A 16,369-nucleotide genomic window follows, 5' to 3' on the forward strand; every position below is an offset into this window, starting at 1 on the left:
AAGTCCATGGGGCCGGATGGGATCCACCCAAGACAGCTGAGGGAACTGGCGGAGGAGCTGGCCAGGCCACTCTCCATCATCTGTCAGCGGTCCTGGCTAACTGGGGAGGTCCCAGATGACTGAAGGATCGCCAGTGTAACACCCATCTACAAGAAGGGCCAGAAGGAGGATCCTGGGAACTACAGGCCTGTCAGCCTGACCTCGGTGCCAGGGAAGATTATGGAGCAGTTCATCCTGAGTGTGCTCACTGGGCATGTGAAGGACAATCAGGGGATCAGGTCCAGCCAGCATGGGTTCATGAAAGGCAGGTCCTGCTTGACCAACCTGATCTCCTTCTATGACCAGGGGACCCGCCTAGTGGACGAAGGAAAGGCTGTGGATGTTGTCTGCCTGGACTTTAGTAAGGCCTTTGACACTGTTCCCCACAGCATCCCTCTGGAGAAACTAGCTGCCCATGGTTTGGATGGGTGTACTCTTCGCTGGATAAAGAACTGGCTGAATGGCCGAGCCCTGAGAGTGGCGGTGAATGGAGTTAAACCCAGTTCATGGCCAGTCAGAAGTGGTGTCCGCCAGGGCTCAGTTTTGGGGCCAGTCTTGTGTAACCTCAATGATCGGGATGAGGGGATTGAGTGCTCCCTCAGTAAGTCTGCAGATGACACCAAGCTGGACGGGAGTGTCGCTCTGCTAGAGTGTAGGAAGGCTCTGCAGAGGGATCTGGACAGGCTGGAACGATGGGCTGAAGCCAGCTGTATGAAATTCAAAAAGGCCAAATGCCGGGTCCTGCACTTCTGTCACAACAACCCCATACAATGCTACAGGCTTGGGAAAGAGTGGCTGGAAAGCTGCCTGGTGGAAAAGAACCTTGGGGTGTTGGTTGACAGCTGGCTGAACATGAGCCAGCAGTGTGCCCAGGCGGCCAAGAAGGCCAACGGCATCCTGGCTTGTATCAGAAACAGTGTGGCCAGCAGGAGTAGGGAGGTGATCGTGCCCCTGTACTGGTGAGGCTGCACCTCAAATCCAGTGTTCAGTTTTGGGCCCCTCACTACAAGAAAGACATTGAGGTACTGGAGTGTGTCCAGAGAAGGGCAACAAGGCTGGTGAAGGGTCTGGAGAACAAGCCTTATGAGGAGCGGCTGAGGGAGCTGGGGCTGTTTAGTCTGGACAAGAGGAGGCTGAGCAAGGACCTTATTGCTTTCTACAACTGCCTGACAGGAGGTTGTAGTGAGGCAGGTGTTGGTCTCTTCTCCCAGGTAACTAGCGATAGGACAAGAGGCAATGGCCTCAAGTTGCATCAGGGGAGATTTAGATTAGATATTAGGAAACATTTCTTTTGTGGTCAGACATTGGAATAGGCTGCCCAGGGAGGTGGTTGAGTCCCCATCCCTGGAGGTGTTTAAAAAAAGTGTAGATCTGGGACTTTGGGATATGGTTTAGTAGGCATGGTGGTGTTGGGTGGATGGTTGGACTTGATGATCTTAGAGGTCTTTTGCAACCTATGATTCTATGATCCCCAAATACCAGAGATGGTCTTGGTTGGGTTCCCTCCTAGCGCTAAGTTACACGAACATTTTCTGGTCAGTTTTCTCATGTTTTTCTTACTCTCACTGTATTATACTGGAAGATACTACAAATATTCATTTGCATGTAATATCGTTTTAAAATATTTTAACAGATTTAATGAGAGTACCACACACAGGATTTCAACCATACATCACTAATAACACTGTTTGCTGACTGCTCGGCAATATATTTGTTTTTTTCCCCAGCAAATCGACACTTCAAAAAAGAAAAAATAAAAATAAAAAAAAAAATCAAGATAACCAACAGTTTCTATGAGTTTCAGCAATTCTGTATCATAGTAAACAAGAACCCTAATTATGACTCCAACAATATTGTTCAATTTTAGTGTCCAAGAGAGCAAACCAATGCAATCAAAATGCAAATTCAAATGGAAGGTAAATCTGTAAATGAAGCCCTCACAATCAAAAGACTGGAAAGTAATTTTGATAATTCAAAACTGGAGAGGGTTACTAATGTGAAGCAAACCTCACACAAACCTCTAACTAGATAGACTCACAGAATGCCAGGTAACATCATTTGAAGTACTTTCTAAAACTGGTCCTTCAAAGGCCCTGAACAGATGGAAGAAACTAACATTACACTGTAAAATAAATTATTCCATAATTGCTTCACTTCACTGTCATCAATCCTTTTCCTCAAGATATCTGCTATATGCAATACTGCTGGAAAGCAAACCCCGTATGTGCAACCCCGTAGAAAAAACTCTCATGAGAAACTTCCTACAGTTTTCTCCCCAGATTTAACTCTGATTTATTAGATTTCTTCCCTGAACACTCAAGCCATCTCTTCCAAAAGCAGAAACATCCAAGTATTCCCCTATTGCAAAAGATGCAAGCAAAGACGCTTCATTATCAAAACACTCTAAGCCCTACAACTGCTTTTTACACAAGAAGCATGTTAGCACAACTACCCAAAGAACAGAGCAGACACGAGAGCCATTGTGCTTCACAACACATTTTCCAATATGATATCTGTTATTTCTATGAAAGCCACCCGTTCCAGAAGCAAAAGGCTTGCATGGTGAGATATATGCAGCTATCAGACACTACAAAAGCTCTACACTAGATCATTTGATTTAAGCGCCAGATGATTGCAGTATGTTACTTCCAACATCTTTCATAACAGAATTACCAACCTGAAGAGACAAGGGGCTGTTTCCATCCTGAGCTTTGGTCCAACAAGCAACGAGTTTTTCCACATTGCCAGCACAAATGTAACAGAGACAAGCCTGTGTCTGCAGAAGGCTGTCCCCCTCGCTCTCCAGTCTGTTACCCAGGAGATCTAGGAAAAATATAAAGAAAGATGATGCTGGTGAATCACTTTGGTGATCCCTCCATGACTTGCTTGGGGAAGCCTGCAATGCCTGCTGTGTCTCTGCTCAGCACAGTGAGAAGGGATATTGCCTCTGGGCTCTATTAGTAAGGCTGTACTCTGATGTCCAGAACAGATTACCTCATGGCAGCACAGGGCAATTCAGAAGCAGTTAATGTTGTGGCAGCAAGGTCTTGTCAAATGCCTGCAAACCTCAGACACATCAGACGAGACAGTCTATCAGCTGATAAGACAAAGGACAAAAGGCCAGGGTTTGAGTCTCCCCTCCGCCACTCACTTTTTCGAGTCCTTCATTTCAGGAGCATGACCCAAGTGTACAACCAGCCAAGGAACTGTGAGCAACAAAGCTGCGATACTGCTCTGGGCCAACATGTGCCCTGAGTCGTGCAGCTCCCTAGGCACCATGGCTGGTGTCTGAAGGGCACAGGGGTGTCATGCACACAGCTATTGGCAATATAACCTCCCTGGGTTAAATTCACTCAGCTGTCTGCCATGCAGCACACATGAGGGCAGGCATGCTCACTGCCTGTGAAAGAGGACTCCTTCCAAGCAGTCAAAGTTGCTCATGGGGAAGAGCAGTGAGGCGCTCCCCTGAAACATTTCCACTTGTGTCCTATGCACAAACACTCCACTGGTCCCTTGGCTGAGACACCTGTCACATCAGCACCACTGTTACCCATCTGGAAATGGTAAGAGACCAGCAGCTGCGCACTATATAGGCAATCCTAGGACAGAACTGCTCACAAGGGTCTGGGTTCTGTGCCGAGAAAATCAGGAAACATACTGGGAACACAGCACCCCAGAGGTTCCTCTCCTCCTCTGCAACAGGACCAAGAACTGTATCATCCATCAAAGAAGCTACTGAGGCATTACAATAATTTACTCGAAGGAAAATAACTGTGGCAAACTGTGGTTTTGCTATAGGTGGAATAAACGACATCCAGTCTGTAAAGTGTCCTTACCGCAAAGGGCTGCAAATTCATCTGGCCTGGCGTAAGTGAGTACAGCAGCCAAAGCCTCTCTCCAATTCTGTAGATCACAAGACTGCACAATCTCTTTCCAGTTCTTTGTTACCACTGCAGTGATGAGCTACACCAGAAGGAGACAGACCACAGTTAAGATGTTGGTAGGATTTCCTTTGTTTTTTAGGACACAGTATGATTTGTATCTATTCAAGTGTACCCATGCCCTCTCTATCCAGGGTCACAGCACATACTGAACTGCAATTCAACAGCTGCACAAGCGTACATCTTACTTCAAAAGGAGTTCAGTAAAAATCGCAAAACAAGCTCACATAACAGACAGGCCAATTATGCTTACTACAAAACGTGCAAGAAAAGAATGCACAAGTCTCTGCAAGCTGGGATTGCTGCAGATGGTTTTCAGCACTGTTTTTGCTGACAAAGATAACATACCAAGTATTTAGCTACAAGTCTTCTACACAATGCCCAGCAAAGGGTAGGAATTTGATTTGTCAAACTGTTTCACTTGGCTTTAAGTTCTCGGCATCAGGCTGACCAGTGCGGGGCAGCTGAAAAGGCTGCTCGAAGGAAGAGGCAAGTTGGCAGCAATATCAAACTGAGCTGGCTGCTGTATCCCTACCCTGCATCCACGCACACAGGCTGCCTGTCCACAAGGTCTCAGAATGAAACCCCAGTTTCTTCGGTCCCAAACTCTGCCTCCAGTTATTTTGCTTCAGATGAGACAGACTTTGCATCTGTGCTGCTATTTAGTGAACAAAGCCCTTGTCACGCTTTCAAGCTCAGAAACAGCTGAACAAGCAGTAACTGTGCAGTTTAGGACCAGAAAAGAAAAACACACCCCTGAACAACAAATGCAAGGTCCTAACTACAAGGTCAACACTTGTTAGCACAGGCACAGACAACTGGTCAGCTTTCCATAAAAATACCTTTTCCCAAAGGATGAACTACAGTGAAGAAATTTTCCACGCACTGCAAAATTGTCCTTCCTCTGATTTGCCCAGGGGCAGGAAAGGAGCTGGGGGTGAGGGAAGAAATCCTGAAGAGTCTTTTCCTCTTTTTACTTATCCACTACTAGAGATGCAAATTGTTCCTATTTCAAACTGGATCGCAGGCAATTATCAGCAAAATCCCACTTATAGACCCTAACCTGTGGTGCTGCATGCTGTAACTCCCCAAGCGACTGTGCTTTGCAGCCTTCAGTCCTGCTCCAGCAAAGCATGTAAGCACATGCCCATTTTATGGGCTGCCTTCTGCTACTGTATAAAATGGTCTTCTTTTGACAGTGGACTGCTAAAAAGTGACCACGAGCAACTTTCTCCCCTCTAAAAGCAGCAAATCCTTGCCAAACCAATTGTATTGTGCTCAATTTTGAGGCCACTTCTCCTGTTTCATCCTCCTCTTGCTACCTTCTCATGTCAATAGTGAAGAAGAAAGATGTGAATGAGCAGCATCAACAATCCCTAGCATCGTAAAAAGCTGAAAAGAATGATACCCAGCTGGCCATAACATGCCATCTCCTACACAAAGGGTGACTGATCTACCTTGGGCATACTTAACTTTCTTCTGTGCAAGCAGTGAAATGCAGCATCGGCATAATCTGTTGAGACTGACCACAGACAGAAATCAACACAATGCTGTTGGCACTGAGCACGGGTCATATGCGACTCTTGAAAAATGTGGCAAGATAATGGACTGAAATGTGCACTGCTTAAGATATTTATCAGTGAGACTCTACTAGTGTATACACAACTCGTAGATGCTGGAGACAAAGTAAAGAATACCCTTCTTGTGTATTGATACCCAACTAGTGTGCCTCTTCTTTCCTTATCAATGCATTAAAAAAAAAAAAAAAAGAACAGAAATCCTTCTGCTCCAAGATCTTGTGGATGACAAATACTTACTAGCTTCTCACAGAAATAAACCTATGAAATGGCACGAAAACTTTTAAGGCGAGAAGGAGTTGTCAAAGGCCTACATGCATGCTGTTTCTTAACTGAAAAACATACCCAGGTAATTTTGCTCTGCATCTTAGAAAAGTACTTTTCCTGTGTCCTAGAAAGCAGCTCTTGTCCGCCTGCGATGGCCAAGATAATGGCGTCAGCCATGCGGTTATCGTGCAAGCAGAGATCTACTGCACTCTCAAAGTTACCCGTCAGCAAAGCCTGGGTAATCAAACCGTCCACATCTGCAACAAGAGAGGAGTGCATTTTCAAATGATGGCACAAAAGTCACTTAAACATGCAACAGCAGTTGATTTTGCCCAGCTGTACAACACTGCACAAAATTCTCTGCAAACCAGCCTGCTTCAGACAGGTACTTACAGGGATGTTCAAGTTCATCTCCAGTCTCAAACATACTATGGTGACAGCCACACCAGGTGGCGCACTGTCAAGCATCGTTTACCTTGCTGCAGAGCAAGATGCTAGTAAACGCTAGCAAGACGCTAGAGGTCTAAATGACCTCTGAAACAACTACGTTGCATACAGTGCCAGAAACAAAGTCAAATTTAGACAGAAGTCAATGGCTTCTGTGTTATTCAAGATCCCCTGGGACTTTCTGTACAAACAGCGACATTAGCACTTCATGCCTGGTCAGGCATGTGTACTTCTATATCAGAAATCACTCAAGAGTAGCTGCATTTCAGCGATGGGGTATATGAGTGCTGTAAACTTCCCTTCCTTCCCTAAAGACGCTGTATTTTCAAGTACCTCAAGATGGCTGTGAAATGAATGGAGTTAGAGGCAAATCATGATAATCCTTCACAATCTATGAAGAAATTGCTTTCTCACAGAATCACAGAATGGTAGGGGTTGGAAGGGACCTCTGTGGGTCATCTAGTCCAACCCTCCTGCCGAAGCAGGGTCACCTACAGTAGGTTGTAGAGGACCTTGTCCAGGCGGGTCTTGAATATCTCCAGAGAAGGAGACTCCACAACCTCCCTGGGCAGCCTGTTCCAGTGCTCCGTCACCCTCAGAGTGAAGAAATTCTTCCTCATATTCAGACGGAACTTCCTGTGCTTCAGTTTGTGCCCATTGCCCCTTGTCCTGTCACTGGACACCACTGTAAAGAGCTTGGCCCCATCCTCCTGACACCCACCCTTCAGATATTTGTAAGCATTTATTAGGTCCCCTTGCAGCCTTCTCTTCTTCAGGCTTCTCACTGGAACACCAGTATCAACATCAGTATTTATAAATATCAGCATATACAATGAAATCAGTATCAAGGGTTTTTTTACCTCCACTAACAGAGATGTTAAATGTCGTCTTTGCAGACACAAAATCTTCAGTTTCTTGTTTATGGTCCTCCACCTTCTAAGAGAAAGGAAAAGCATAGTTTTTGAGATTATGTAAGCACTTGGAACACACACACACTTAAAAAGATATGGCTATTGCATTACAAGTTAAAGATAGACCTTCAGACTACCAGTTGCCTAAGAGATCATTAGCTTAGAAGGGAAGAGTATCCCTGTTATTTGTCAGGGCACTATTTCAGTACAGGATAATCAACTTCCCCTGGTGCCTGCACAAAGCCACCTCCTAAGCACACTGAGAAAGACCTGGGCTTATCAAAGGACCTTCAGTGAATGTAAACACAACATTATAAAAATCACTGTTCTGAGAGAACAGACTGGACCATTTTCTACAATGGATGCCAAGGGGAAAAAAAAGCACTGGAAGCCCTAGTTTCTAACCATCAGGGAACGCTTATGCAAGCACAGGTGTGCATAACTAGAGATCACAAATACCAGCAACCAGACACCCTGATCCTCGGTACTGACTTTCATATGCGCATCCATGCTCATACGCGCAGAACCCCCTCAAAACAAAACAACAGCCATAACCACAAAATCAGAAAACTTCTCCCTCCTCTCCTCTTTCAACTTCAACCCCTACCAAGAACAGTCTACCATGTTACCTAGGTTTCACTTTCCCCATTTAGACTTTCAGCTCATCCTTGAAACACTTTGCACTAGGCATACACCCTAGTTTAATTAACCAAAACACATAAACACACACTTAATTTTCAACACCGAAGTCCAGCATGGTCCACACAGACTTAAGTGCTTTGCACTCAGTACAGGAGTGCTCAGCAGAGAGAAGCGGCTTTTTTAAAAAACTCCCACGGAAATTAACATAGAGAGCTTTTCCTGCAAGTACTCGGATTTTGGGATTTCAAACTAAACCTTTCAACAATAAAAAAATAATACCAAGAGGGAAGTCTCTCACCACCCCCAATTTTCACAGCATGGCCTAAGAAGAGGGCAGAATTGTCCCACAGTCTCCCCTGTCATAAGCCAGTGTGCTAGTACATGCAGTGGGAGTTCAAGAGTCTGCTGACAACACCCTGCTTCTATGCTGATCAGTGAAGCTGTACTTCAGAGGATGAAGAACAAGTACACAGTCGACCAAGAACAGGCATTTGGGATGGGGAGGTAAGTCTGAAACAAACTTCATGTTTGGCTCATGAAAGGAGGCAGCATCTCGAAAATTATTTTGCTGTCAGATAATGCATGATGTGTGTTTGGTATCAGTTGAGAGCATGTTGTGACTATCCCAGGAATAATGTGCCCATCCAGTTACTTTATGTATATGACAACACTCCCTGATGCATCATCAGTGGCTTCAGGGCAATCTCACAAATATTCACCACCCATACTGACAGGCTAAGGTCATGTTTGGCTGCGAATTCTCTCCTAGAAGAGACATTTGTTATTAGACATACAGTATCTTCACGACTGCATACTGCAAAATCCTTACACGGTCAGATACATGCGTTGGCCACTACAGTCTTTAATGAATTAACAAGCAATCAAGCACCTAACTTGAGGAGAGTGCTCTGTTTTGGTGTCCTTAACAGGTTGTTACATGGAGTCAACAAGTGCACCACTCCAACATGCACAAGCCATAAACCACCATTCTCATTCTTCACAGACGACTGCAGACAGGCTGCAAGCACAGGTTTGAGTACAGGTAGTTTTTGGCCAACAGCTCAAATTCTAAGCCAAAAGGGAGACTGGGGGAATGGGGGAGAATGAAGCTGGCCTGTTCACACAGTGATACTAGTATTTTCAGTGCTATTAACCTCACATGGTAGAGGCTGGGTCCTTAGTTCTAGTTACACCTGTCCCCATATTTAATACACAAGGCTGAAAACAATGATGCTCAAATTGGCATAAATGAACAAAAGCTATGGGATCCCAAAGGCAGACGTGGCAGAGCACAAACTGCCTGTGATAAACCTGGCTGAACTGTTGCAACAGACATTCAAAAGGCAGTTAGCTACCAAAGCCCTGATACTCGCTGTTCAGGTGCAAAGGAGAGAGATGGCACTGTGATGCTGGAGGAAGAAATGCAGGAAACGAATGTTCCCTCTCTTCTCCAGTATCACAGCTGCATCTCTGCAAAGGATTATGCCTAGAAACAGGGCAGTAATAAGCTAACAGCTTGGTAATAATCAACCAGAGGGATGGAAGTAAGGAATGAGGAAAGGGGAGGTGGGGGGGGAAGGAATGCATTAGAGTTGTGGCAGCAGATCATTTAGTACGTGTTAGTGAAATGTCGGGAGTGAAAACTATGACAGAATAAAGTCCTTGAGTCTGGTGCCAACTGGACCACTACAAAACCAGCTCGTTCTTCAGGTGTCCCTGCTCTAGTGGAAGGTGTCCCTGCCCACGGCAGTCTCCAGAGACTTTAGACAATCTTTAAGATCCCTTCCAACCTGAACTATTCTACGATTCTACAGTTCTACGATTCATTGCCCGCAAAATCTATTCACGTGATGTCTGAGGCTAATGAGAATCTCAGGCAACTTAACAAGAGCCCACATTTTATTCATTCTGAGTAACTTCTATTTCCATATGCCCTCAGCACTAGAAAAAAGCCAACAAAATAAAATGCTCTTTATAGTAGCAAAGTAAATACAAAGAAGGTCAACAGGGTTAGTCTAGAGGGCAACAGATACCTCTCCCAAGAACTGCTCCTCTGTAGCCTGAACTTCGTCCCCCTTGTTTGGCACAAATTCATCAGATTCTGCAGGAGCCTTCAGCAGAGGGAAGATGCCATAAAAAAAAAGGCCAAAGAGGAAGAAATACTTCACACTGCAGAGTACAGCCACCCTCCCCCCAACAATAGCCAGAACCAGACTGCAAATCACAGAAATGCATTGACAATATATGCTTGAGTACAACAAACATGGTAGAGGCCCTCCATTTCCTTGCTCATTGTCATTACACAGTACCTTGTGCTCTTTTCACCTTAGCTGCCTGAAAACATGCAGCAAAACTTTTCTTCCCCATTAGGCCACTACAGATGACATACAAAATGTCTACAGCATAGAAGCAATGCAGTCCCCCCACTCAAGACTCAGACCATTGCAATTGCAATGGCCAACACCTGAACTGTATTTACCACTCTTGCAGGGAAGTGTTACATGACCATACTGTCCTGCTTTCTCCTGGGGAAGGTGCTGTTCTTGAAACCAGCTGCCAAGCAGCAAGGCTCTGCCCTACCTCACAGGCAGCACAGTGTCATAGTGGGCAAGACATAGGCAGCAAAAAGGAAAGGTGGAGGGAGATCACTGAGACCCTGAACTAAAACCTGTGACTGAGCACCCTTCATTGGGAAAGGGGGGGGGGGTGAGTGTGAATGGGACGACAATTTGAGTGGAAAAAAGTGGTTGTTTTTTTAAATAAGTATCTTCACCCTACTGAACGTAGGAACTTGTCATATGCTGGGTTGTGACTTTGCAATAGCCACCAAGCAGAAAGAAAAATTATTCTTACTTTGCACATTACCCTGGCATTATAAAGTTATATACATATAACGTTATACTATAAGCATTATAAAACTAAACACAGTGTTGTACACATGTTTGCTTACCTCTCCCACGTCGCCATCTGCAAGACCTTCTTTATTCAGAGCAGATGTAATCTAGAAAACAACGAAGATTTAAGTGCCGCTTATTTTAGAGAGGCAGACGTCTCACTGATCTCTTGGATCGCAAAATAATAAATATATCAATATAACAAATCATAAATATATTAATATAGTTTAGAATACATGCAGAAAATATATTAGTTTGGCATCTGGAAGCCTGGGTTTCCTAATGCTGCTAATATACACTGCTTTTAGTATTCCAGACTTTATTTTACCCTTGTAGGCTGGTCTTCACAAAAAGCTCAGCTCAAATTGCTGGAGATAGTTTTTAAATCGTTAGTTTATATTAGAAAGGAGAAAACCAGGACATGACTTGCATATGAGAATTATAGGTTTTGAGATGATAAAAACAAAACACAATGTTCTTAACAGCTTATTCCAAGAAGGTGAAATATGTGACCCTTTTTCACTTTCCTTACCCTACCAGTAACACGCAAAGCAAGTTGCGACTTATTGAGTTTATCATCTGGGTATCACAAATTTTCAGATGAGCTGTCCTGTATTGATTCTTCACACTAAAAAACACAGACTGAAGTTCAACGTGGAATACTTTATTGAGAAACAGCTACATAAAAACATGGCCTTGCAGCTCCCCTCATCTGTTCCTCAAATACTGAAATAATAGGGTAGGCCCAGCATTTCAGGCCACTGAATTTAGCTACACCCATTTTCCCAGCTTCTCCCCATGCACAGGGCATATCAAACCCAGAGCAACAGTGGCAGTGGGATCCAGTTTGCATGCAGCCGCTCCACAGGAGCTCTACTAAATTTCAACTGGAGTTTCTAATAGAGATCTGCTTTTCAAAAATAGGATTTCCCTTGCTTTGCTTGCCTTTGACTCATGCAACAAAAATTTAGAAGCTGAGGACAGACTGTTAGCAAAACCATGATTTTTTTCTGCAATCATATAAATTTGCCCTAGCAGCCATTTAATTCGTAATCATAATGACATTTTTATGGAGCCACTCTGAAAATAAAGCATTAGCTTGATGCAATGAAAACGAGTCAGACATTCAAATCCACTGAATCAGAACTGAAAAAATACTAGACAGTTCCTGGGTACAGCCCTGAAAGCAACAAAGAGCCAAAATGCACAGCAGCTATCCCCTTGTAACACTGAGATAAGAATCTTCTTCCAACTTGGAAGAAAGCTCTGTACTTAAGACATGCAAGTTGCTTCCAGGTAATCTAAATTTTGTCTTTGCAAATGTAACCAGGTTTGATGTTTTTGGGTTTTTTTTTCCTAAAAATGAATGGTGTGTCCCCCCCTCCCAAAAAGACTGTTCTAGGTTTTCCAAGGCAGTTAATGAAACCCTGAAGACTGCTTACATTTTCTTCAACCAGAAAGCCTAAAACCAGATCAGATTCTATGATGCTACAGTAGAAGGATGTCACATAGCAAAGTTACGTGAATAGCTTGAACCAACAATTATCAAAGCTTTGTAATGATTGTGAATTTCATATCAACATCGGACAGTCAGATACAGACAGACATCTATCTGATGTTTGTTGCCTGCTTTGAAATTTTCATTGAACATCAATATCACAAGAAGATGACACAGCTAATAAAAAACCCCAAAGCAAACTCCTTGCTGTAAGAATTCTGAAGTAACTCACAAGTTGTTTACCTAAGCAAAACTTAATAGAGCAGAGGAAGATTTCTAGTGTCCTTTGGAACAAAGGAATTCCTTAAATAACACAACTACTGAAGTCAGACCTGAAACAGAGGCTCTGGCACCATGCGTAACAGTTGTATTATGGCTATTAGGAGAGCTGCAGCATTGACAATTACTATCTGCTGGGCACCACAACGAAAACAATGTTGTATAAAAATGTTCATTGTATTGAATAGCCTGTGGATACTGGTAATTGCTCTTCCAGTCCAACAGGTAAATGAGTACTTAAAACATACATGGCATTGTCAATATTTTACGCTGTACTCTGCCGATACGTCCATCAGTAAAACATTTAACACAAGCACAGCCTCCAGGCACATTTACCTTCTTCTTCAGATCATCTTTCCTGTACCCCAAGAGCTCAAGGTATTTAACACGTGAATCTTCTTCAAAGTTCACCTTTAAAAAACAAAAGTTAAAGAATATATTGCAATTCACAATTTCTCATTTTCTCCCTCATTGGCATTTTACTTAGCTGGCACAAATTACCCAGTGAGATCTAGTGACTGTGGAGACTGGGTGTAATAAAGAAAATTGAAAAGGTCTTCAGTGACTTGGGCGTCCAAGCACGTAGTCAAGGCTTCAATCTGTTTACTGCAGGTGAACAATCTGCTTATCTGATTCACTTGAAAACCTCTAAATGTTCATAGTGAGCAGTGAAAAACACATCTAAAGCTGTCCCAAAACTTTATCCCTTCTCACCAGTTCCCTGTATCAAGATGTACTGATGGGTGATGTCAAAAACCACAAGATATCTTCCCCCAAGCCTCGGCTTCTACCATAATTTCTCATGAGCCCCACAAATGCTCCTGGCCCTGAGGACCCTCTCTCTTCCGGTGGGCCACCTCCAATGACAGGGCTTATGAACACTATTCCCACAGCCTACACTTTTGGTTCCCAGCATCTCTTCTGCTAAAACACCATGATACACAGAAGGAACCATTTCCGCATTGACTTTCCAAGTCAGTGGGGAACTCCTGAACTGCTGTTATCCTGTTACCTTTAAGAAGGCCCACACGTTTTTCTCAAAGTCAGCCTGGGCCATATCGATTTTCTTCTGGCAGTAGCTGACAAAGCCTTCAGACTGCACAGCCTCCTGCAGCTGGTTCGAGCGGGCCAGGAACTCCTTCTCTGTTACAACCTGGCTCACATAGACATAGTGACGCTGCTGCTGCTGCTCAATGCCTGGATGCTGCTGAGACTTGGCATTCTCAAATGTAACCAGCTTGCCTCCAAACTGCAATTGAAGCACACACGCAGTATGTAAAAATACAAGTATACGCTGGAGTGTATATGAAAAAGTATGTGCATACACTTATGTATGCACATGATTTTATATAGCATATATAAACTTATCGTCCAATGTACAAACATTCCTGACCAACTCAATTTTTTTTTCTCCACCACCCCATATTTCTATGCATGTAAGGAGCTTGCTGGATAAATGAGTGCACATTTAATAAGACTTATGAGCACAATCACTCCTCTGCCTGTTTCTTCTCAGGCAAAAGACTGACTAGAAACTGAGAACTGGAGCTGTGAGTCTGTACAGTGTCCAGCCTAAATGGAGCATCTCCTGATATTGCAATCTGATTACCAAAGAAACCTGTGCATTGTTAGATGCATGAGACCACACCTGGAGTACTGTGCCCAGTTCTGGAGCCCTCAGCACAGGAAACACTTAGACCTGTTGGAGTGGGTCCAGAGGAGGGTGACACAAATGACCAGAGGAAACACCTCTCCTACAAGGACAGCCTGAGACGGTTGGGGTTGTTCAGCCTGGAGAAGAGAAGGCTGCAGGGAGACCTTATTGCAGCCTTCCATTACTTAAAGTGGGCCTATCGGAAAGACGGGGACAAACTTTTTAGCAGTGCCTGTTGCGATAGAACAAGAGGTAACGGCTTTAAATAAAAGAGGGTAGATTTAGACTCTATATGTAAGGAAGAATTTTTTTTATGATGAGGGTGGTGAAACACTGGAACAGGTTGCCCAAAGAGGTAGTGGAGTCCCCATCCCTGGAAACATTCAGGGTCAGGTTGAATGGAGCTCTGAGTAACCTGATCTAGTGGAAGATGTCCCTGCTCATTGCAGGGGGGTTGGACTAGATGACCTTTAAAGGTCCCTTCCAACCCAAACTATTCTACGATTCTACGAACATTAAATAAATGCTCAAGTATGCTGTCTGCTCTGCTCTTGGCAGGCTGTTTACCAGTTAAAAGCCTACTGAGAGACGTGCAGCAAGTCACGTCATCATTTGGAGAGCAGCAAAATCAACAGAAGAAAAAAAATTAGAAGGGGCTTAGCTGGCCAGGCCAATAAACGACAAAGTCAACATTACAAAAAAGCTAAAAGCCTAGCCAAGGAAAAGACTGACAGCTGGCTCCTGGAAAACCAGGATGAACAAGGGGACAAACACCATTATAAAATGACACATCAATCTGTGGCTAGGCAACACCACTTCTCCTTGACGGGAGAAAATTACATTTAATTTGTGCATCAGATCATGAATAAGCAGACATATGATGCTGAAAATTGAGTAGTATTTTGGCAAAAAAATACATTTCAAGTGGACAGGCTAAAATCTTCAGAAGATCCCTATGAAATGGCCTGTCAGAAGAATTTTTTAAGAAAATAAGCCAGAGGTGAAGCCAAAGAGCAGATGACACTGCTCTCAAAAAGCAGGGCATTACCACCCTCACACCTGGCTCCTCTGCAAACCAACCAGCCATGGAGTAACCTAGCTGTGTGCTGTTACACCAACTCTTGCTACCTTGATCAGCGCTAACCTGAGTATTCTCCACCACACTGACTCATGCAATAGTTTCAAACTACACAGGTCTCAGATACTTGCTGAGTTTGGTCCTTTTCGTCCCCGTCCCCCCTCCCTGTAGTGTTTACTCAACTGATTTCCAAACAGAAAGAAGCAAGCGCCTTTTGGCAACACAACACCTCCTTGTTTCCTTTTCCCAAGCATTTCTGTCATGCCTTTGCTGGCTTGCTGTTCCAAGCGCCCAGTCTGGAAGCTGCCGTGAGCACCTCCTGACATGATGACAAACAGGGAAAGCTCTCCAAAGGTGGAGCACAATGTTGAATTGCCCTCTTTTTAAAGTGTTTCGCAGGTGCCACCACTATCTCCCCCTATGCCTGGCCAACCATGCCCAGCCTTGTCTCCTCCTTACCGAGAACGATGCTCCCACAGGTCGCCGAATCCATTTGGGTGGTTTCTTTAGGGGCAAAATGACACTCTGTGGGGCAGTCTGCTGGGGAAGCGGCAGGGGTGGGAGGGGTTGTCCCATACCAAATGGATCGAGGTTCCCAAAAGATGATGAAAGCTTTGATAACAAAAGGGGGGGAAAACCAGAAGTGACATCTCCAATAAACTAAACATGAGGATTTATTTGCACTGGATTGGTACTCCTGCAGGCAGAGCTGCAGTCAGCCACTGCAGACTTCCCATGAGCCCATATCCTCCCCCCTCCCCCCTTTTCTGTCCATATCCTTAGCTGAACACTTCTCAATACCTGATCAACTTGCTTCTGCCTCAAGCCATCTGTGCTGCCTCCTATGATGGAGTAAATGCTGATCCGTCCATCAAACGAAGCTGCAGACAAGAGAGCGGGGTTCCTGGGACACCACTGGATATCAAAGCACCACTGTGTGTTTGTGGGCAACTCGTACAGCACCTGGGCAGCAAAAACAAGTCCAATAAATCAGGGTTTTTATGAAGCATCGCGTCCAACAGCAACAACTCTCCCACCTGCCCTGAGACTGGTCTGTTCCTCTTGCTCCCCAGCAGCCTCCACACCACCATACACACTAACACTGGGCAAACCCTGAGAATTGCCAAACAGGAGATTATCAC

At 44.3% G+C, this 16,369-nt stretch overlaps 1 protein-coding gene across 16 annotated transcripts in view; it reads right to left on the minus strand.

The window, feature by feature from the left end:
- The window catches only part of SEC31A (SEC31 homolog A, COPII component), a 50,090-nt gene that overhangs the window by 17,906 nt on the left and 15,815 nt on the right, over positions 1-16,369 (minus strand). For 12 of the 16 annotated variants that reach the window (XM_075421185.1, XM_075421181.1, XM_075421179.1 and 9 more), the window contains exons 10-19: positions 16,029-16,190; positions 15,687-15,839; positions 13,508-13,744; positions 12,832-12,906; positions 10,775-10,825; positions 9,858-9,935; positions 7,132-7,207; positions 5,903-6,081; positions 3,876-4,002; positions 2,717-2,862 (exon numbers count right to left, since the gene is read on the minus strand). In XM_075421185.1, coding sequence (XP_075277300.1) covers positions 2,717-2,862; positions 3,876-4,002; positions 5,903-6,081; positions 7,132-7,207; positions 9,858-9,935; positions 10,775-10,825; positions 12,832-12,906; positions 13,508-13,744; positions 15,687-15,839; positions 16,029-16,190 — 1,284 coding nt within the window. The remainder of the gene's footprint in view (positions 1-2,716; positions 2,863-3,875; positions 4,003-5,902; positions 6,082-7,131; positions 7,208-9,857; positions 9,936-10,774; positions 10,826-12,831; positions 12,907-13,507; positions 13,745-15,686; positions 15,840-16,028; positions 16,191-16,369) is intronic. The other 4 variants (XM_075421183.1, XM_075421182.1, XM_075421180.1 and 1 more) reach the window with 1 other exon arrangement.

The sequence above is a fragment of the Opisthocomus hoazin genome, chromosome 5, assembly GCF_030867145.1.
Source record: "Opisthocomus hoazin isolate bOpiHoa1 chromosome 5, bOpiHoa1.hap1, whole genome shotgun sequence".
In the NCBI taxonomy this organism is placed as follows: Eukaryota; Metazoa; Chordata; class Aves; order Opisthocomiformes; family Opisthocomidae; genus Opisthocomus; species Opisthocomus hoazin.